General features: G+C 41.5%; 1 protein-coding gene across 22 annotated transcripts in view; it reads left to right on the forward strand.

The window, feature by feature from the left end:
- ubr4 (ubiquitin protein ligase E3 component n-recognin 4) overlaps positions 1-17,016 on the forward strand; it is a 42,461-nt gene extending 25,445 nt beyond the window's left edge. For 15 of the 22 annotated variants that reach the window (XM_017684940.2, XM_017684943.2, XM_017684945.2 and 12 more), the window contains 45 exons: positions 1,068-1,272; positions 1,423-1,536; positions 1,644-1,853; positions 2,121-2,270; positions 2,389-2,616; positions 2,726-2,804; positions 3,593-3,808; positions 3,946-4,114; positions 4,266-4,410; positions 4,601-4,686; positions 4,804-4,891; positions 5,002-5,195; positions 5,299-5,538; positions 5,634-5,772; positions 5,857-5,982; positions 6,206-6,334; positions 6,503-6,846; positions 6,969-7,059; positions 7,150-7,234; positions 7,352-7,479; positions 7,571-7,700; positions 7,780-7,952; positions 8,052-8,161; positions 8,329-8,470; positions 8,566-8,647; positions 8,750-8,923; positions 9,004-9,125; positions 9,284-9,481; positions 9,598-9,678; positions 9,822-9,909; positions 9,988-10,115; positions 10,275-10,382; positions 10,477-10,596; positions 10,730-10,920; positions 11,630-11,803; positions 11,895-11,994; positions 12,109-12,327; positions 12,490-12,603; positions 12,836-12,978; positions 13,053-13,178; positions 13,370-13,564; positions 13,902-14,126; positions 14,709-14,799; positions 14,942-15,104; positions 15,711-17,016. In XM_017684940.2, the coding sequence (XP_017540429.1) occupies positions 1,068-1,272; positions 1,423-1,536; positions 1,644-1,853; positions 2,121-2,270; positions 2,389-2,616; positions 2,726-2,804; positions 3,593-3,808; positions 3,946-4,114; positions 4,266-4,410; positions 4,601-4,686; positions 4,804-4,891; positions 5,002-5,195; positions 5,299-5,538; positions 5,634-5,772; positions 5,857-5,982; positions 6,206-6,334; positions 6,503-6,846; positions 6,969-7,059; positions 7,150-7,234; positions 7,352-7,479; positions 7,571-7,700; positions 7,780-7,952; positions 8,052-8,161; positions 8,329-8,470; positions 8,566-8,647; positions 8,750-8,923; positions 9,004-9,125; positions 9,284-9,481; positions 9,598-9,678; positions 9,822-9,909; positions 9,988-10,115; positions 10,275-10,382; positions 10,477-10,596; positions 10,730-10,920; positions 11,630-11,803; positions 11,895-11,994; positions 12,109-12,327; positions 12,490-12,603; positions 12,836-12,978; positions 13,053-13,178; positions 13,370-13,564; positions 13,902-14,126; positions 14,709-14,799; positions 14,942-15,104; positions 15,711-15,775 (6,628 nt within the window). In that variant the 3' untranslated portion in view covers positions 15,776-17,016. The remainder of the gene's footprint in view (positions 1-1,067; positions 1,273-1,422; positions 1,537-1,643; positions 1,854-2,120; positions 2,271-2,388; positions 2,617-2,725; positions 2,805-3,592; positions 3,809-3,945; positions 4,115-4,265; positions 4,411-4,600; positions 4,687-4,803; positions 4,892-5,001; positions 5,196-5,298; positions 5,539-5,633; positions 5,773-5,856; positions 5,983-6,205; positions 6,335-6,502; positions 6,847-6,968; positions 7,060-7,149; positions 7,235-7,351; positions 7,480-7,570; positions 7,701-7,779; positions 7,953-8,051; positions 8,162-8,328; positions 8,471-8,565; positions 8,648-8,749; positions 8,924-9,003; positions 9,126-9,283; positions 9,482-9,597; positions 9,679-9,821; positions 9,910-9,987; positions 10,116-10,274; positions 10,383-10,476; positions 10,597-10,729; positions 10,921-11,629; positions 11,804-11,894; positions 11,995-12,108; positions 12,328-12,489; positions 12,604-12,835; positions 12,979-13,052; positions 13,179-13,369; positions 13,565-13,901; positions 14,127-14,708; positions 14,800-14,941; positions 15,105-15,710) is intronic. The other 7 variants (XM_017684944.2, XM_017684950.2, XM_017684956.2 and 4 more) reach the window with 1 other exon arrangement.

The raw sequence follows: 17,016 nt of genomic DNA on the forward strand, positions 1-17,016 counted from the left end.
GGAAACAGTGATGTTTGGACATTCCTTAGATTTTACGTGGGTACACATGGTCAATGCATAGCTAAAAAAAAAAAAATTACAGACCGAAGTAGTACTGCTAAATTTGAACCTGAACTTGCCCTCACACACTAACAGAAATTGAGCATCACAGACACAGCTTGTGCTTTACTTTGGTACTAAGCACTTGAGTTTGACAGACAAATGAAGTCTGAAAGCTGGGCATTTGCTTTAGCCTGGTTCAAGTAAGTACTTGGACACTGGCACTTTTCAGGCTGGTAGCTGCGGTACAAACACTACCTGTGGTAAACTATAAATATACTGTCATATTGCAGGTTCTACACTGTATGTGATCAGTGTGTTGGGTTTTAGGCTGTACCGGAGTTGCCAAGAGAGTATGCATGCATGAGCGTTTAATAGCCAGAAAAGAAAATGTGTGATTGTGTGATTTATGTAGGCAGAGTCATTCAAACAAAAACAAATATACTGCATTAAAAAAATCTCATCTTAGAAATCACACCGTAGCCTGATATGAGTCCTGGGTCTTCCAGCAGACCTCTGCTACAAGCTGAACAAGATTACCTTACTCTGGTAACACCTCAGACTCTGTTATCATATCCGTTTCAAGATGCAATAAACAATAGACAAGTACAAAAAGCAGTGACAAGATGCAGCCATCAGAGAAGCCATGAACTAGCATACAACATTCATAAACAGTTCTCTGCAGACTGAAAACCAATTGCGTTGTATATTTCAATTATGTGATGTAGGCAGACATTTGGATAGCCACTTAGCATAGAAGACAGCACAATCTTTAAATGTTTGTCTGAATTTAGAGTGGGCAGAAACTTAAAGTGCTAATTAAAACCAGTAATTATCAGGAAAATCAACCTATTGCTGATGTGTGAGAACTGCATATTTCAGTGCTGTACTACTGAGCACTAAAATAGAATTTTCAACATAGAGGGCTGCTGATTAAACAGGGTGTTTTTTACGTCAACAGTTACCAGTCTAACAATGTCTGCTGTTTCCAAGATACAGTTTAAAAACTCTGTGTCCCTTAACGCTAGACTGCACATGGTGCGCCTGATGCTGCTGGAGCGTCTTCTGCAGCACCTGCCTCAGCTACACACTGTGGGTGGGGTGCGTGCAATCCCATACATGCAGGTGATCCTCATGCTAACCGCTGACCTAGATGGAGAGGATGAGAAAGACAAGGGAGCACTGGATGACCTTCTGGCTCAGCTCATTGCGGAGCTTGGCATGCACAAGAAGGTCAGAGCTCAGCAACAGTGGTCTAGATTTACAAGAAATAATTCCAAATTGTCTTCATGCTGTAAATGCAGAAATCATAGTCTTGGTTGCTGACTGTGTTCAAATCTACCAGGTTTAAATGGTCCTAAACATTTGCATGTTTTCATTCAGGATGTCTCGAAGAAGAATGAACGCAGCGCAATAAATGAGGTGCATCTGGTCATCATGAGACTGCTCAGTGTCTTCATGTCGCGCACAAAGTCTGGCTCCAAGTCGTCTTCAGAGGTGCCCTATCAAGTCAATGTTTTATCTTCCAGGATTACATTTTTCATCAGCATCTATGCACAGTAACATGTTTACCTTTTACATCTTACATTTTCCATCCTTTGCAGTCCTCTTCACTTATCTCAAATGCCACAGCAACTGCCCTGTTGAGTCTGGGAGCAATAGACTACTGCCTGCATGTGCTCAAGTCTCTGCTGGAGTTCTGGAAGACTCAGCAGGGAGAGGAAGAGCCAGCAGCTGCCAGTCAGCTCCTCAAACCCCACACTTCCTCCTCTCCCCCTGACATGAGCCCCTTCTTCTTACGCCAGTATGTTAAGGTAAGAATTTTTTTTTTCTTAAGAGATATTTTACACTGACATGTGGTTGTACAAAAAAAAGAAAAGGAGATTATTATTTATTTAGTTACTTTCTTAGAGGTCCAGAGCAACTTGACACTTGTGTTAAGGCCAGTAATTTAAATTAGAGGCAGTTAAAACAGATAGGAACCGCACTTCATTCATATTTGACTTTATGAAATTGGTAAAAGTAAAAACAATTTAACTGTTTTTAAAGAATTTAACAATGCTATGATGTTGCTTTCTCAGGGTCATGCTGCTGATGTGTTTGAGGCATACTCTCAACTCCTCACTGAAATGGTGCTACGCCTGCCCTATCAGATCAAGAAGATTGCTGACACGAACCCCCGTATTCCTCCCCCCATCTTTGACCATTCTTGGTTCTATTTTCTCTCTGAGGTAATGTAGTCAAATCGCTTCCAGACTGTATTATACTGCAACACATTCTGTAGGTTCCACTTTTTTGTGTACTGATTTCAGAGTGATTTCAGTTATTCTTTGTCTCCTGTATCTGTAGTACCTGATGATCCAGCAGACTCCGTTTGTGAGGAGACAGGTGAGGAAGCTGCTGCTCTTTATTTGTGGCTCCAAGGAGAAATATCGCCAGCTGCGAGACCTCCACACGCTTGACTCCCATGTTCGCAGCATCAAGAAGCTATTGGAAGAACAAGGCATCTTCCTTAGGGGAGGCATTGTCACAGCAACCTCTGGCTCTGCCCTGCAGTATGACACCCTCATCAGTCTGGTGAGTGATCAAAGCCCTGGGAGTGTGTCATGTCTTTGCATGTTTGTGTGGTATGCATGTTGCTTGGGCATTTCCTAGGTGCTTTCATTGGTATTCTTTTGTTTTTCAGATGGAACACCTGAAAGCATGTGCTGAAATAGCCACACAGAGAACCATCAACTGGCAGAAGTTCTGTATGAAAGATGATTGTAAGTTTTATGTTTTTTCATGTTATGCTAATTCAGTGTTGAATAAGTAAGAACTTTTTCCACTTTATATAAAATGATAAAAGCTATCAAATGATTAAAGTAGTTCAACCTGATTAGTCACTTTTTTTTATATATATTTGTTATTAATTGCAAACATTTTTCTATTTTAAAAGCAATGCATTTTATTGTCAAAAATCATTAAGATTGATTTGATTTTATTACTTTAGTGATTCCATATTATTACCAGAGTTCATGAAACTAACAACAGCACAGGCTGAGCATGCCAATAGAGTGAACGCTTTCTAATTTTCATCACTGATGTTCAGTGAGAGCAGCAGTGGCTGGATGAACCAACTCCTCTGTGATTTTAGCCTTTGGCTCTCATACCGCTATGTTGCATCAGGTTTCAAGGTTTGGGAACTGTAGCTTCTCTCTTTGCTGTTGCTTTTGTTAGTTTTACTAACAGAGCACTGTCAGAGGTGTGCAGCCACCCATGGTTTGCAAGAGAGAACAGTTGGCAATCGTCTCATTTAGTGGGAAGGGTCACCCTCTGCCCCTGTCGATTCACAGAAATGCTAGCTAATCCTGGGCATCTGTTAAAACACATTACAGAGTTTAGAAGTTACATCATACATACAGAAGCTGGTGCTATCCAGATACGTTCAACTGCTCAATATCATTGTCAGCAGTATCTAAAAAAAATCGATAAAAAATAAATGCAAAGATACAGTGCTTAGTGTGTGTGTGTGTGTGTGTGTGTGTGTGTGTGTGTGTCTTTCTCTCGGCAGCGGTGCTGTACTTCCTGCTGCAAGTGAGTTTTCTGGTGGATGAGGGTGTGTCTCCAGTACTGTTGCAGCTGCTCTCCTGTGCCCTGTGTGGCAGTAAAGTCCTGGCTGCCTCTTCATCTGGAGGTTCTGCTACAGGAGGTGGAGCTTCACAGTCCTCCCAGAGCAAGTCTTCCAGCAAGAAGAGCAAGAAGGAGGACAAGGAGAAAGAGAAAGAAGGTCATCATGCATTCCTCTAAGAGCAAACAAGAAATATTACTTTTTGGATAAAATTCTAAGGCCACACACAGATCTGTCTTTTCACCCCACCCCTTTTTTTTTTGTTTTTTTGTTTTCTCACGTTTTGCCCTATACAGGTGAGGGAGCAGGAAGCCAGGAGGATCAGCTGTGCACAGCACTGGTCAGTCAGCTCAACAAGTTTGCAGACAAAGAGACTTTGATTCAGTTCCTGCGTTGCTTCTTGCTGGAGTCAAACTCTTCCTCTGTGCGCTGGCAAGCCCACTGTTTGGCCTTGCACATTTATAGGTAAACTGCAGAGCTCTGCTACATAAACAGTCCTACATTCTCTACTTCTTTGGCCACTGTTGTTTGTGATAAATCAAAACCTGAATTCCTCAGTTTAAATGAAAGATTTGTTGAATGCATTGCGAGAATGACAAATATTTTTCTTTGCCAGGAACTCCAACAAATCCCAGCAGGAGTTGCTGCTGGACCTGACCTGGGCTATCTGGCCTGAGCTTCCTGCTTATGGCCGTAAGGCTGCTCAGTTTGTGGATCTGCTGGGCTACTTCTCCCTCAAGACCCCTCAGACAGAAAAGAAGGTGTGTTAGAGAAATGACACCTCAGCAGGTTTACAGCAATTCATAGGACAATTAGTATGCTGTAACATGCTGACATTTGTAACTGCCAAACCAGTTTTTGTGGGGTTTTTTTGTTGGTTTTTTTTTCGCCCCATGTATTTATGAGCTAAGAGAAAACTAACATTTTATTGATGCTGTTTTATACTTGCAGCTGAAGGAATACTCTCAGAAAGCTGTTGAGATTTTGAGGGCACAAAATCACATACTCACCAATCACCCCAACTCCAACATATACAAGTAAGTACACTGAGCATTGAATTGGAAATATTAAAGTTAGGATTGGATTTTTTGTAATTTTGATCATAAACGTTGTACACAGCAATTGGATTGTCTTTTTTTTTCTTTCTTTTTAAGCACCCTCTCTGGACTGGTTGAATTTGATGGCTTTTACCTTGAAAGCGATCCCTGCTTAGTATGCAACAATCCTGAAGTGCCCTTCTCTGTGAGTACAGAGTATTCTACTTAAGTGCATGTGTATGTGTGTACATTTATCCATTATGTAAGTCAATCTGTATTCGGAAGACACTGTTGATTTGCTCCGTTTTTCATCAGAACATCAAGCTGTCGTCTATCAAAGTGGACACCCGCTATACTACCACACAGCAAGTGGTGAAGTTAATTGGCAGCCACACTATCAGCAAAGTTACTGTTAAGATTGGAGATCTCAAGAGAACCAAGATGGTGCGCACCATCAATCTTTACTACAACAACAGGACTGTTCAGGCTATTGTGGAGCTTAAGAACAAGTAAGTTCACGATCATCCAGTTCCTGTATAGTGACAGCTGAAATGTGTGACTTTTTCCTGTTATATTTGCAAGTCTCTGAATTCTATTCGTGACCACTCCTAGACCTGCTCGCTGGCATAAGGCTAAGAGGGTACAGTTGACCCCTGGACAGACAGAAGTGAAGATCGACCTCCCTCTCCCCATTGTGGCTTCCAACTTGATGATCGAATTCTCAGACTTCTATGAGAACTACCAGGCATCTACAGAGACCCTGCAGTGCCCACGCTGCAGCGCCTCCGTACCTGCCAACCCAGGAGTGTGTGGCAACTGTGGAGAGAATGTTTACCAGTGTCACAAGTGCAGGTATAGAGATTGTGATGAACTGTACGGTGTTAACTGTTTTTTGCCCATTTGTATTAATTAGTTGGTTGCTTATCATAATCTTGATGTTTTTTTAGGTCCATTAATTACGATGAGAAGGACCCCTTCTTGTGTAATGCCTGTGGCTTCTGTAAATATGCCCGTTTTGACTTCATGCTCTATGCCAAGCCCTGCTGTGCTGTTGATCCAATAGAAAATGAAGAAGATAGGAAAAAGGCAAGTGCTTTCTTTTGATAAGTACTCTTTAAAATCTGCTTAAAATAAAAATTAAGCAAAGATGCTAACGCTTGTTCTGTTTAGGCTGTGACCAACATTAACACACTTCTGGATAAGGCTGATCGTGTGTACCATCAACTTATGGGCCATCGGCCTCAGCTTGAGAGTTTGCTCTCCAAGGTCAATGAGGCAACTCCAGAGAAACCACAGGTCAGTTACTAAACTAGGACTGCTCAACAAGGTCCAACAACTTAAATAATATTGACATTTTTATGAACCATGTATGAAGCCAAACGTAGAAGCCTGGTGCTTTTATTTATAAAGTGGTTTAGAAGTGCCATAACAGTAAAATAAGTTTTGTTTTTTTTTTTCTTCTAAAAAAAGAAAAAAAAAATCAAGAATTTTTGTCAATGATGGTCTCTTTTATTTATAGGATGACACAGGTGCAGGAGCAGGCCTGGGCACCTCCACTGCTAGTGTGAACAGGTACATTCTGCAGCTAGCTCAGGAGTACAGTGGAGACTGCAAAACTTCATTTGATGAGCTCTCCAAAATCATACAGGTAAAAGAAGTGCACTTAGATGTGGACAAAGGCTGGATTTGTCAAAGTGACAGCTGTAGTGTTAATTATCCCTCATATGTTGTGTGTTAAGAAGTTAACATGCCAATTATATTGAAGTTTAAAGTGTTTCACAGTCATGTTAACCACCCTCTACCCCCACCCCCGCAGAAAGTGCTGGCTTCCCGTAAGGAGCTGCTGGAGTATGATTTACAGCAGCGAGAGGCAGCCACAAAGTCTTCCCGCACCAGCACTCAGCCTACTTTCACTGCAAGTCAGTACCGGGCCCTCTCTGTCCTCGGCTGTGGACACACCTCATCCACCAAGTGCTACGGCTGCGCATCTGCAGTCACAGGCCACTGCATTACTTTGCTCCGTGCACTGGCCACCAACACTGCCATCAGGCAGATTCTAGTATTGCAGGGACTCATTAGAGAGCTGTTTGAGTACAACCTTCGTCGCGGCTCTGGAGCCATGAGGGAAGAAGTCCGCCAGCTCATCTGCTTGCTAACGAGGTATGACCATGTACATGGCTTTTTCTGACTGCCTTTTAAGGGCAGAGTATGGGGCAGATTTTTCTTAAGCCCTGTTAATCATGTGTATTAAAGTTAATGGTTTGTATTGACCACTTTGGCAGAGATAACCCAGAAGCCACACAGCAAATGAATGACCTCATCATTGCAAAGGTGTCAGCAGCCCTGAAGGGACACTGGGCCAACCCTGACCTGGTATGACCCTTAACTGATGTCAGGCCAGATTTTTCCCCTGCTGTGTTATTATTTTGGGTGTGTGACGATTGTGTGTTTTTTGCTTTTAAGGTCAGTAGCCTACAGTATGAAATGCTACTCCTCACTGACTCCATAGCAAAAGAGGGAGGTTGCTGGGAGCTGAGACTACGCTGTGGTGAGCCCTCCCATTCTGTTTCCTGATAGTTATATCCTGTATCTTCGTTCATCTTTGTCAGTCACCGACGTTTTGCCATTGATTAAGCACTAAAACACTCTTTTATACTGTCCTCAGCCCTCAGTCTGTTCCTAATGGCAGTCAATATAAAGACTCCAGTAGTGGTGGAGAACATTACTCTCATGTGCCTGAGAATCTTACAGAAACTCATCAAACCCCCTGCACCCACCAGCAAGAAAAACAAGGTACTGTGTAATATTTTTGACATGGAGCATGGAAGTTGGCAATAAATTAGTGATGTTTATATTCTAATTAATGGAAATCTTACTCTGCTAGGATGCTGCTGTTGAATCCCTAACCACAGTCAAGCCATATAGCAATGAGATCCATGCCCAGGCCCAGCTCTGGCTCAAAAAGGATCCCAAGGCATCATATGAGGCCTGGAAAAAGTGCCTTCCTGCTAGATGTAAGTGTTTCTCCATATGCTGCAGTTAAAAAAAAAAAAAAAAAAGAAAATAAATAATAAAAAAAATTGATTTGTCTAGTGTCATCCCTGTCAGGTCAAGAGCCTGTCTCTAAGCCTTTGAATAAGGCTGAGATTAGGAGACAGTACTTGATGGAGAAGTATGTGTGGAAGTGGAAGCAGTTCATGAGGTCAAGATCAGAGGGTTTGTTCCCTCGCTTGCTTAAACTGGGCCACAACAACTGGTTGAGACAGGTAAAGACTATGTAAATGCCTCTGTCCAGCCTACTGGAGCATCCGATTCACACACAGCTATTTAGGGAAGTGCACTAATACAGCAATTGGTTTTCTCAGGTGCTCTTCACTCCAGCCACTCAGGCAGCACGACAGGCTGCCTGCACCATTGTAGAGGCACTGACGACCATCCCCAGCCGCAAGCAGCAGGTTCTGGACCTTCTTACAAGGTATGCATCACTTTGGTAAAGAAGGTTTTACTCAGAGATCCATTTAGAAAATTAACAGAATTATTTTCTCAGGCTTGCCTTTGACAGTCAGTGCTGAACTTTTTTAGTAGGCTGTATATATACTGCATGTATGTCTCTGAACTTACTGGGCCTGCTCTATCATTTAGTTACCTGGATGAGCTGAGTATTGCGGGAGAATGTGCTGCAGAGTACTTGGCTCTGTACCAGAAGCTTATAAAACCTGCTCATTGGAAGGTGTACCTGGCTGCTCGTGGTGTCTTGCCCTACATTGGAAACCTTATCACCAAGGTGCCAACAGCTGCAGATTTTTTTCAAAAGTTAATAATTTGACAATTTTTATTACTCATTATTCCATATATCACATTTTTTATTTCTTCCTTCAGGAAATTGCCCATCTCTTAGCCCTGGAGGAAGCAACACTCAGTACAGACCTGCAGCAAGGATATGCCCTCAAGAGTCTCACTGGTAAAATAAATTTAGAATTTTACCAAAGTCTTCCCCTGTTGTAAAAAATAAAACTATTTACTGAAGATTGGTCAAATGCTGTGACATTTTTGCCTGCTCTAGGCCTGCTGTCCTCCTTTGTGGAAGTGGAGTCCATTAAACGACACTTCAAGAGCCGGCTTGTAGGCACAGTGCTGAATGGGTACCTTTGTCTAAGGAAGCTGGTGGTTCAGAGAACCAAACTGATCGATGAGACTCAGGACATGCTGCTAGAGATGCTGGAGGACATGACCACAGGTACTGTGTATAGCATTTGGCATAGTCTCTAATGTACTTTCATTTTGCACAGGAGTGCTAACATGCTGTTATTGTTACAGGGACGGAGTCTGAGACAAAAGCATTTATGGCAGTGTGCATTGAGACAGCGAAACGCTACAACCTGGATGACTATCGCACTCCTGTCTTCATATTTGAGAGACTCTGCAGTATTATCTATCCTGTGAGTGGCGCCTCTCCCTTGTTGTTGTGCTTTTTATTTTTTCTTCTTCTTTTCCCCCCCAATCAGAAAGACATGCTGGTTTATGAGCAAATTCAGTTTCTACAAACAACCTTGCTGATTATTTTCACTTACACTCTCTCGCAATCCCTCTTTCTCAGGAGGAGAACGAGGTTACAGAGTTCTTTGTGACTCTAGAAAAGGACCCACAGCAGGAGGACTTTCTGCAGGGACGCATGCCAGGGAACCCTTACAGCAGTAATGAACCTGGCATTGGCCCTCTCATGAGGGACATCAAGAACAAGATCTGCCAAGACTGTGACCTGGTGGCACTGCTAGAGGACGACAGTGGCATGGAGGTAGCTAATGCATGCAAGAAACTTGTACCAAAGCAGTGAACAGAAAGTTTATGTTGGTTTTCTGTGAGAAGGCTTGGGTCATTTTCTCTGACCTTTTGTGTGGTTTGCCTTTTCAGCTTCTTGTAAATAACAAGATCATTAGTTTGGATCTGTCTGTGGCAGAGGTCTACAAGAAGGTCTGGTGCCCTACCAATGAGGTAAGGTTACAGAAACAAAAATGTTCTGATACATCTTTTTTTATTTGTGTTATTTTATTTTAATTTCATTTGAGATTGTGTATCGATTGTGCTTTTCCTTTGATTTTGAAAACAATGTGAGAACCAATGTTTCTTTTTGGAAGGGTGAGCCAATGAGAATCATTTATCGCATGAGAGGGCTTCTTGGTGATGCCACAGAGGAGTTCATTGAGTCTTTGGATTCTACCACAGGTATTTGAACATTTTACTGTAAAGGATGCAAAAGATTACAGACTTGAGCTGGTTCAAACAGTTTTTTTCCATGTACAGATGAGGAGGAGGATGATGAGGAGGTGTATAAAATGGCTGGAGTCATGGCCCAGTGTGGAGGATTGGAGTGTATGCTTAACAGACTCTCTGGAATCAAGGATTTCAAGCAGGGCAGACACTTACTAACAGTATGTGAAATGCATTTGTTTTTTACTTTAATTTACTTCATGTTCCACTTAGCAAATATTGGGTGCTTCAGAGAAACAGAACTCTTTAAAATTTAAGCTGTATACTTCTTTTTTTTTTTTTTTGAAGCAAGAGTGTTTTTATTTGTTTTCCCTGTTTAGGTTCTGCTGAAGCTGTTCAGTTACTGTGTTAAAGTGAAGATCAACAGACAGCAGCTGGTGAAACCAGAGATGAACACCCTCAATGTTATGCTGGGCACTTTGAACCTTGTGAGTAACATGCATACAGTGTGCTTGAGGACTTAAGATTCCCATAAATGTTTCGTAAGCTAACTGTATTAACATGAGTTCTTGACCTTGCCAGGCACTAGTAGCTGAGCAGGAGAGTAAGGACAGTGGAGGGGCATCTATAGCAGAGCAGGTCCTTAGTATCATGGAGATCATTCTTGATGAGGCCAATGCTGAAACTCTGTCTGAGGACAAGGTGAGCCATATAAATTATTCATTTTGTTCATTTACATTAGTTGATAATAGACTTGTACCAGCTTATGCAGTAATAGATCTGCACGGTTTCATTAAGTGTTGCTTTTAATACTGTCCTTGTGTGCCTTCTGCAGGGTAATTTGCTGTTGACGGGAGATAAAGACCAGTTGGTGATGTTGCTTGACCAGATCAACACCACTTTTGTGCGCTCCAACCCCAGTGTTCTTCAGGGCCTGCTGCGCATCATCCCATACCTATCCTTTGGAGAGCTAGAGAAAATGCACATCCTGGTGGAGCGTTTCAAACCCTGCTGCTGTTTTGACAAGTACAGCCTTCATTTGTCTTATTTTTTATTTGTCCATTCATGATCATTTATTTATGATAATGCTCTGTTACAACTCTTATGGATACACATTTTGCATGTGCAAAACATGTCGTATAAAAAAAAAAAAATGACCAAAATAATTGTCCAGAGAGTTCCTTCCAAATGAATGCATGAGGATGTTAAGTGTTGCAGAACATAGTTATGATAAGTGAAGTAATATTATAAGCTAGCCCAGTTGGCAGCTTTAGGATAATGCTCTGTAATGCTCACATGTGATGCTTGGATCATTTATCACATTTAATTCTGTAGATGATGATCATTTATCTAAATTTACAATAGAATGCATTTCAAGTGTGCATCCAGCAGTGCAACCTCATCTTCCTCAAGGCGTTGTCACATAAAATCTTGATGTTTTTAGTGAGCCAAGGACATAGTGATGTCCTTGTGAAACACATCCTGCAAACATTATTAGTGTCCTTTATTTATTCCCAGATGGTTTTCAGCGGTTTTTATTTTTGACTTTGCTGAAAAAAATGTAATTTCAGTATTATATAACTATATTTTTATTTATTGTTTGTACTATTTTTCCCTGCGACTTTAGGTTTGTGTAGGCTTGTGAGAATGAAGTTGCGCTGTGGGTGGGTGGGGGAGGCAAAAGTATGTGGTATTGGAAAATCCTTCAAAGTTATGAACTTTCTTTTATGTTTAGGTATGATGAGGAGCATAATCCAGATGATAAGGTCTTCCTGGATTGCTTCTGTAAAATTGCAGCAGGGATCAAGAACAACAGCAATGGCCATCAACTCAAAGACCTAATCCTACAGAAGGGCATCACTCAGAGTGCTCTGGACTACATGAAGAAACATATCCCCAGCGCCAAAAAGTATGGCCTGTTTTACCAACGTACTACTGTATATTTTACCACGCTTTACATACTGCTTTACATCCCTTATCCCTGCTTATGTGTATTGCAGTCTGGATGCAGATGTTTGGAAGAAGTTCCTTGCCCGACCAGCCCTTCCCTTTATCCTCAGACTGCTGCGTGGTCTGGCTACCCAGCACCCCCCTACACAGGTACAGCGCCCTTTTATACTCACTGATAAAAGCTTTATGATATCATGTTGGGTTTTTTTCTGCTTGTTTGATTCAGAAAGATAACATGAGATCTTTTCTTTTTGTGTTCTTTAGATGCTGATTGGAACAGATTCCATTAGCAATTTGCACAAGTTAGAACAGGTGTCCAGTGACGAGGGCATTGGCACTCTGGCCGAGAACCTTCTAGAAGCTTTAAGGGAGCATGCAGACGTGAACCTTAAGATTGATGCAGCTAGAAGGGAAACACGGGCAGAGAAGAAACGCATGGCCATGGCAATGAGGCAGAAAGCTCTAGGCACACTCGGCATGACAGTGAGTCTTTCGTGTGCCTCACCATTTAGAATGCATTTGAACTCATTACTTTTCATATTCTTTTTCATAACATTTACTGTTCCTGAGGCTTGTCCCTCATAATTGGATTCTACGTCTGCAGTTGCATTGTATGTCTCTTAAGTAAAAACATTTTTCTTTCAGACCAATGAGAAAGGCCAGGTGGTGACAAAGACATCCCTGTTGAAACAGATGGAGGAGCTAATAGAGGAGCCAGGGTTAACCTGCTGTATTTGCCGAGAAGGCTACAAGTTTCAGGTATATGTGCCAAACTCTTAAATTTGACTTATGATTAATAGTGTGTGATTAGGTTAATAAATAAAAATATCACTGGGAACCATATTCATTAAGCATTTCAGAGCATGAGTGCTGATCTAGAACCTGTTAGTTTTTAGTAAATAAAAGAGGAAAATGATCTACCCAGGTCTTTCAGCTAGGATTAACTGTTCTGTGTTTCTCTCTTTCTCTTGCTCTCTCGCTCTCTCTCCAGCCAACTAAGGTCCTGGGTATCTACACGTTTACGAAGCGTGTGGCTCTGGAGGAGTTTGAGAACAAACCTCGCAAACAGCAGGGCTACAGCACTGTCTCGCACTTTAACATAGTCCACTATGACTGTCACCTCGCTGCTGTCCGGTAGTTATATGTTCTTTTTTTTATGTAATTTTTTTTAACGTGATTTTGGTCTGAACCTTTTTGGTTGTTGTCAGGCTTGCTCGAGGGCGTGAAGAGTGGGAAAGTGCCGCTCTGCAGAACGCCAACACAAAGTGCAATGGGCTCTTGCCTGTGTGGGGGCCACACGTACCCGAATCAGCCTTTGCCACTTGTCTGGCAAGGTAAGTTGTGTTACGTTTGTGTCTAGTAAAAACATCGTAGTGAGTAGTGTTATTTATTATTTTTTTTTTCTTCTTTTTCTTTCCAAACATTGTATAAATATCATTAGTAGTGTCTTCTCCTGAAGACTGATTGACTGAAATGGTAGTCTTAGCATGCTACTCTGAGCTCCAATCTTTCTGCTGGTTTGTAGGCACAATACATATCTGCAAGAGTGCACAGGGCAGAGGGAGCCCACGTACCAACTCAACATCCACGACACCAAGCTGCTGTTCCTGCGCTTTGCTATGGAGCAATCCTTCAGCGTGGACACAGGAGGAGGAGGCCGTGAGAGCAACATCCACCTTATTCCCTATATCATTCACACTGTCCTCTACGTCCTCAACACGTGAGTTTCTGAGCATCATATTAACAGGGATGTAAACGTCTTGCCTTGCAGTGAATAGATTTGATTTCATCTTTAGAAAAGGATTCAGTATATCATAATTTCATCAGTTTGATCATTTTGATACAAAATAAATTAGTAGGTGCTGAAAAGGCAACGTTAGCCATGATTTAGTGTACATCTCAGCCCCTTTCCTCTGACAGAATTTTACTTTGACCAAAAATGCTTTCTGTGCAGTTTAATCACCACATTGAGACAGATGCATCACAAAGCTCAGAAATAGCGTTTCTGAGGACCCCTTTTGAAGGACATTGTGGAATTTTCCCTCTGTGTTTTTCAGCACAAGGGCCACATCACGAGAAGAGAAGAACTTACAGAGCTTCTTGGAACAGCCATGTGATAAATGGGTGGAGAGCTCATATGAAGTGGACGGCCCCCATTACTTCACTGTGCTGGCCATGCACATCCTCCCTCCTGAGCGCTGGAGGGCCACGCGCATCGACTTCTTGCGCAGGCTCCTAGTTTCCGCACATGCACGGAAGATCTCACCAGGGGGCGCCAACAAGTAAGCAAGGGCCATATGTCTATGCTGAAAAAAGGTTTTCTGTCAACATGTCTTTTCTATGTTGCTTAGCTTCTGTTGTGTGCCAGTTATTTTTCATGACACAAATTTAAAATGAAGGTCTTTTTAAACATCGTAGCTCTTTCAAACTTTTGCACCTACCATCAACATGTTTATATTGGCACAGAGAATATGTCCTGTTTACTATGAGAGACTGGAGAGTTGATTCCTGATTTAATTCTGATTAAATTAGGCACTGACTAGGCCTAGTTCTGTCATAACGCATTAGTGCATCGTTGACAGAATAATTGTCTGTGCAAGCGGTGTTGTAAGATAAGGCTGCTCATGCTTGTACTGACACTGTGAAGTGATTTTGATCTTTAATAACACCCTCTGTTATTTAGGTTATTATTAATTCATTGTAGTGTTTCCATTTAGATATTAGTTACTTAGTTATTGTTGTTAATCTTGCATTAACATGCTAAGATCCTCTGTTAATTAAATAATCACAAAAATCTGAATGACTGTCCATGCCATATAAATCAAATCAGTGTAATTGAATCTTTTTTGTTTTTGATGTTCCAGACTCACAGACAAAGCAGTGAAAGAGTACATGGTTTATCGCTCTCCGCTTCTCTTCTGGGGCCTGGTGGACCTCATCTATGACATGTTCAGGGTAAAAGCACTATTTTGCCTCTAACCTACATTATTATCAGAAGATGACATATATTTTACTTATATTTTAATGGACTTAAATGTGGCCGTTTATGTAGCCACTCAGTAAGTTCTGATTCAGGTTTTTCCTGTGGCTATTACAGAAAGTGCCCACCAGTAACACAGAGGGAGGCTGGTCCTTCTCGCTGGCAGAATATGTGCGGCACAATGACATGCCCATCTATGAGGCTTCAGAAAGGGTGCTGAGGGCTTTTCAGGACGAGCTGATGCCTGCTGAATCTTTCTCAGAGTTCCTGGATGTTGTAGGTAAGTGGAAACAGTTTTCACCCACGTTGCTGACTGTACAGTAAAATTACAGGGCCATTTTTGATTAGAGATCATGTGGATTTGCCTGCAGCTATCTCTTGGCTTTATTATGTAGGTTTACATGGCAGCTCGTGAGGAGCTATGCAAATTGTTGCTTGAAGCATGAGGCATTTAAACGAGTGATCACATCACCTTATTAAACAGTGGGCCTGGGACGATGAGCACTTTTGAGAAATTGACAAATTTGAACAAAATTATGGATTGATACTTTTATTATTATTTAAGACGATGGGTATTTTACAGTTACAAGCTCGGTAGATCAAGGGCAGTGTCCATTTGCACCAAAGAGTGCAACAAAGCTGTAAAGCCTCAGATATCAGTTCCTGCTCCTGTAGTTTGTTCACTAATTTTAATGCTTAGAGCTTCAAGCTGAAGCAGAGGCTCAAGTTCTGTCACATACACAATAGTGCTGCAGAGTTTCAGCTCGCTTGTGCTGGTCTCAGTATAACTAAACACAGCAGCATGTCCTGCTATAGAGGTTTTGCTAAGCACTTGAGTTTGTATCAGTTGGCCCGGTTTCTAATCTCTTCCTTTGTCTTTTTGCAGGGCTTCTCTCAGACATCCCAGACCCTGATGGTTTTCTGCAGGACCTGTTGAACTCTGTGCCCTGATGGGCATTCAGCCTTTCCCCTTACCGGACATGTGTCCATTCTGCTCAGTGCAGGTGTTCCTTAAACATGGAGGCTGTCCACTACCTGGACATTGCTGCTTGCAGCTCCAAAAGGACACCTTTCAATCGGGGTCTGGGCCCCCAAATTTATCAGCTCACCCACTCTCATTCACCACCACCTCTGCTCTTGATATCCACTTGGGTTTGTTCTTCTACAGCATCTTCAGCTATAACACTCCTAAACCAGAGAATTATATATGTAGTCTGATGAGTTAATGCATTTATTACAAATGTTTCTGTAACATCTAATACACTGAAACATACCATGCTGTTTTGATCCACCATGTTGGCAGGTGATCTCTTCAAGTAACTTTAAATGTTTGGGAATTTAATGACTGTGTAAGACAACTTGATGGCTTTTATTTTTCCTGTTTTTTTTTTTTGTTTTTTTTTTTTGTTTCTTTCTTTTGTTTGTTTTTTGAGTTAACTTCCAGAATGACAGTGTGGCAGTTTCACAGACGTGTGAACTGATTTCTTGAGGTCAAGCACATTGTTTCTGGACATTTTGCAGTGGTGTGTAACAATCTGATTGTATTTTGTAAGAAAGGCAAGGCCTGTTGCTGGGTGTTTTGAAGAGATTCTTGTGTGAGGTTCTTCTCCTTTGTATAAATGAAACGAACAGAATGGGATTATAACTAATCTGTAAACCCATTGAATCTGAAATGCATTTGTAATGGGGTTTTACTTGCTTCTACGATGAAACTCAACAACTGTCGAGATAAAAGAATAAAAGGGCCTGCATCTTTTCTTTGGAAGCTTTTTTTTTTTTCCTTTTCGCTTTGTTTTCCTGCTTGGGTTTTTGTTTATGATCTCAAGTTTACAACACTAGATTCTTTTTGGGCTTATCAGTTTCATGTGACATATTCCCCCCTCAACATAAACCAAAATGGTTCACAGAGGTGGCATTTTCCCAAAGCCCTTTTTGTTTCTGGTAAGCAAGGCGCCACTGAGAGCTGTCTTGGTGATAAGTTAATTCGTAAAATATATATATATTTACAGTATATTCACCTGCAAAGGGTGACCTTGTACACGGAGCTGAATGCATGGTGTGGAGTAAAAAAAAAAATAATTAAAAGAACCCAGTTAGTGTTTATTCGCCTATTCCCGCTGCTACAATGTTCAACTGTTGCTGAATGTCCGCTTTTTGAATTAGCTCAAATTAATAAAGCTGTACAAATTCCA

The sequence above is a fragment of the Pygocentrus nattereri genome, chromosome 9, assembly GCF_015220715.1.
Source record: "Pygocentrus nattereri isolate fPygNat1 chromosome 9, fPygNat1.pri, whole genome shotgun sequence".
NCBI lineage: Eukaryota > Metazoa > Chordata > Actinopteri > Characiformes > Serrasalmidae > Pygocentrus > Pygocentrus nattereri.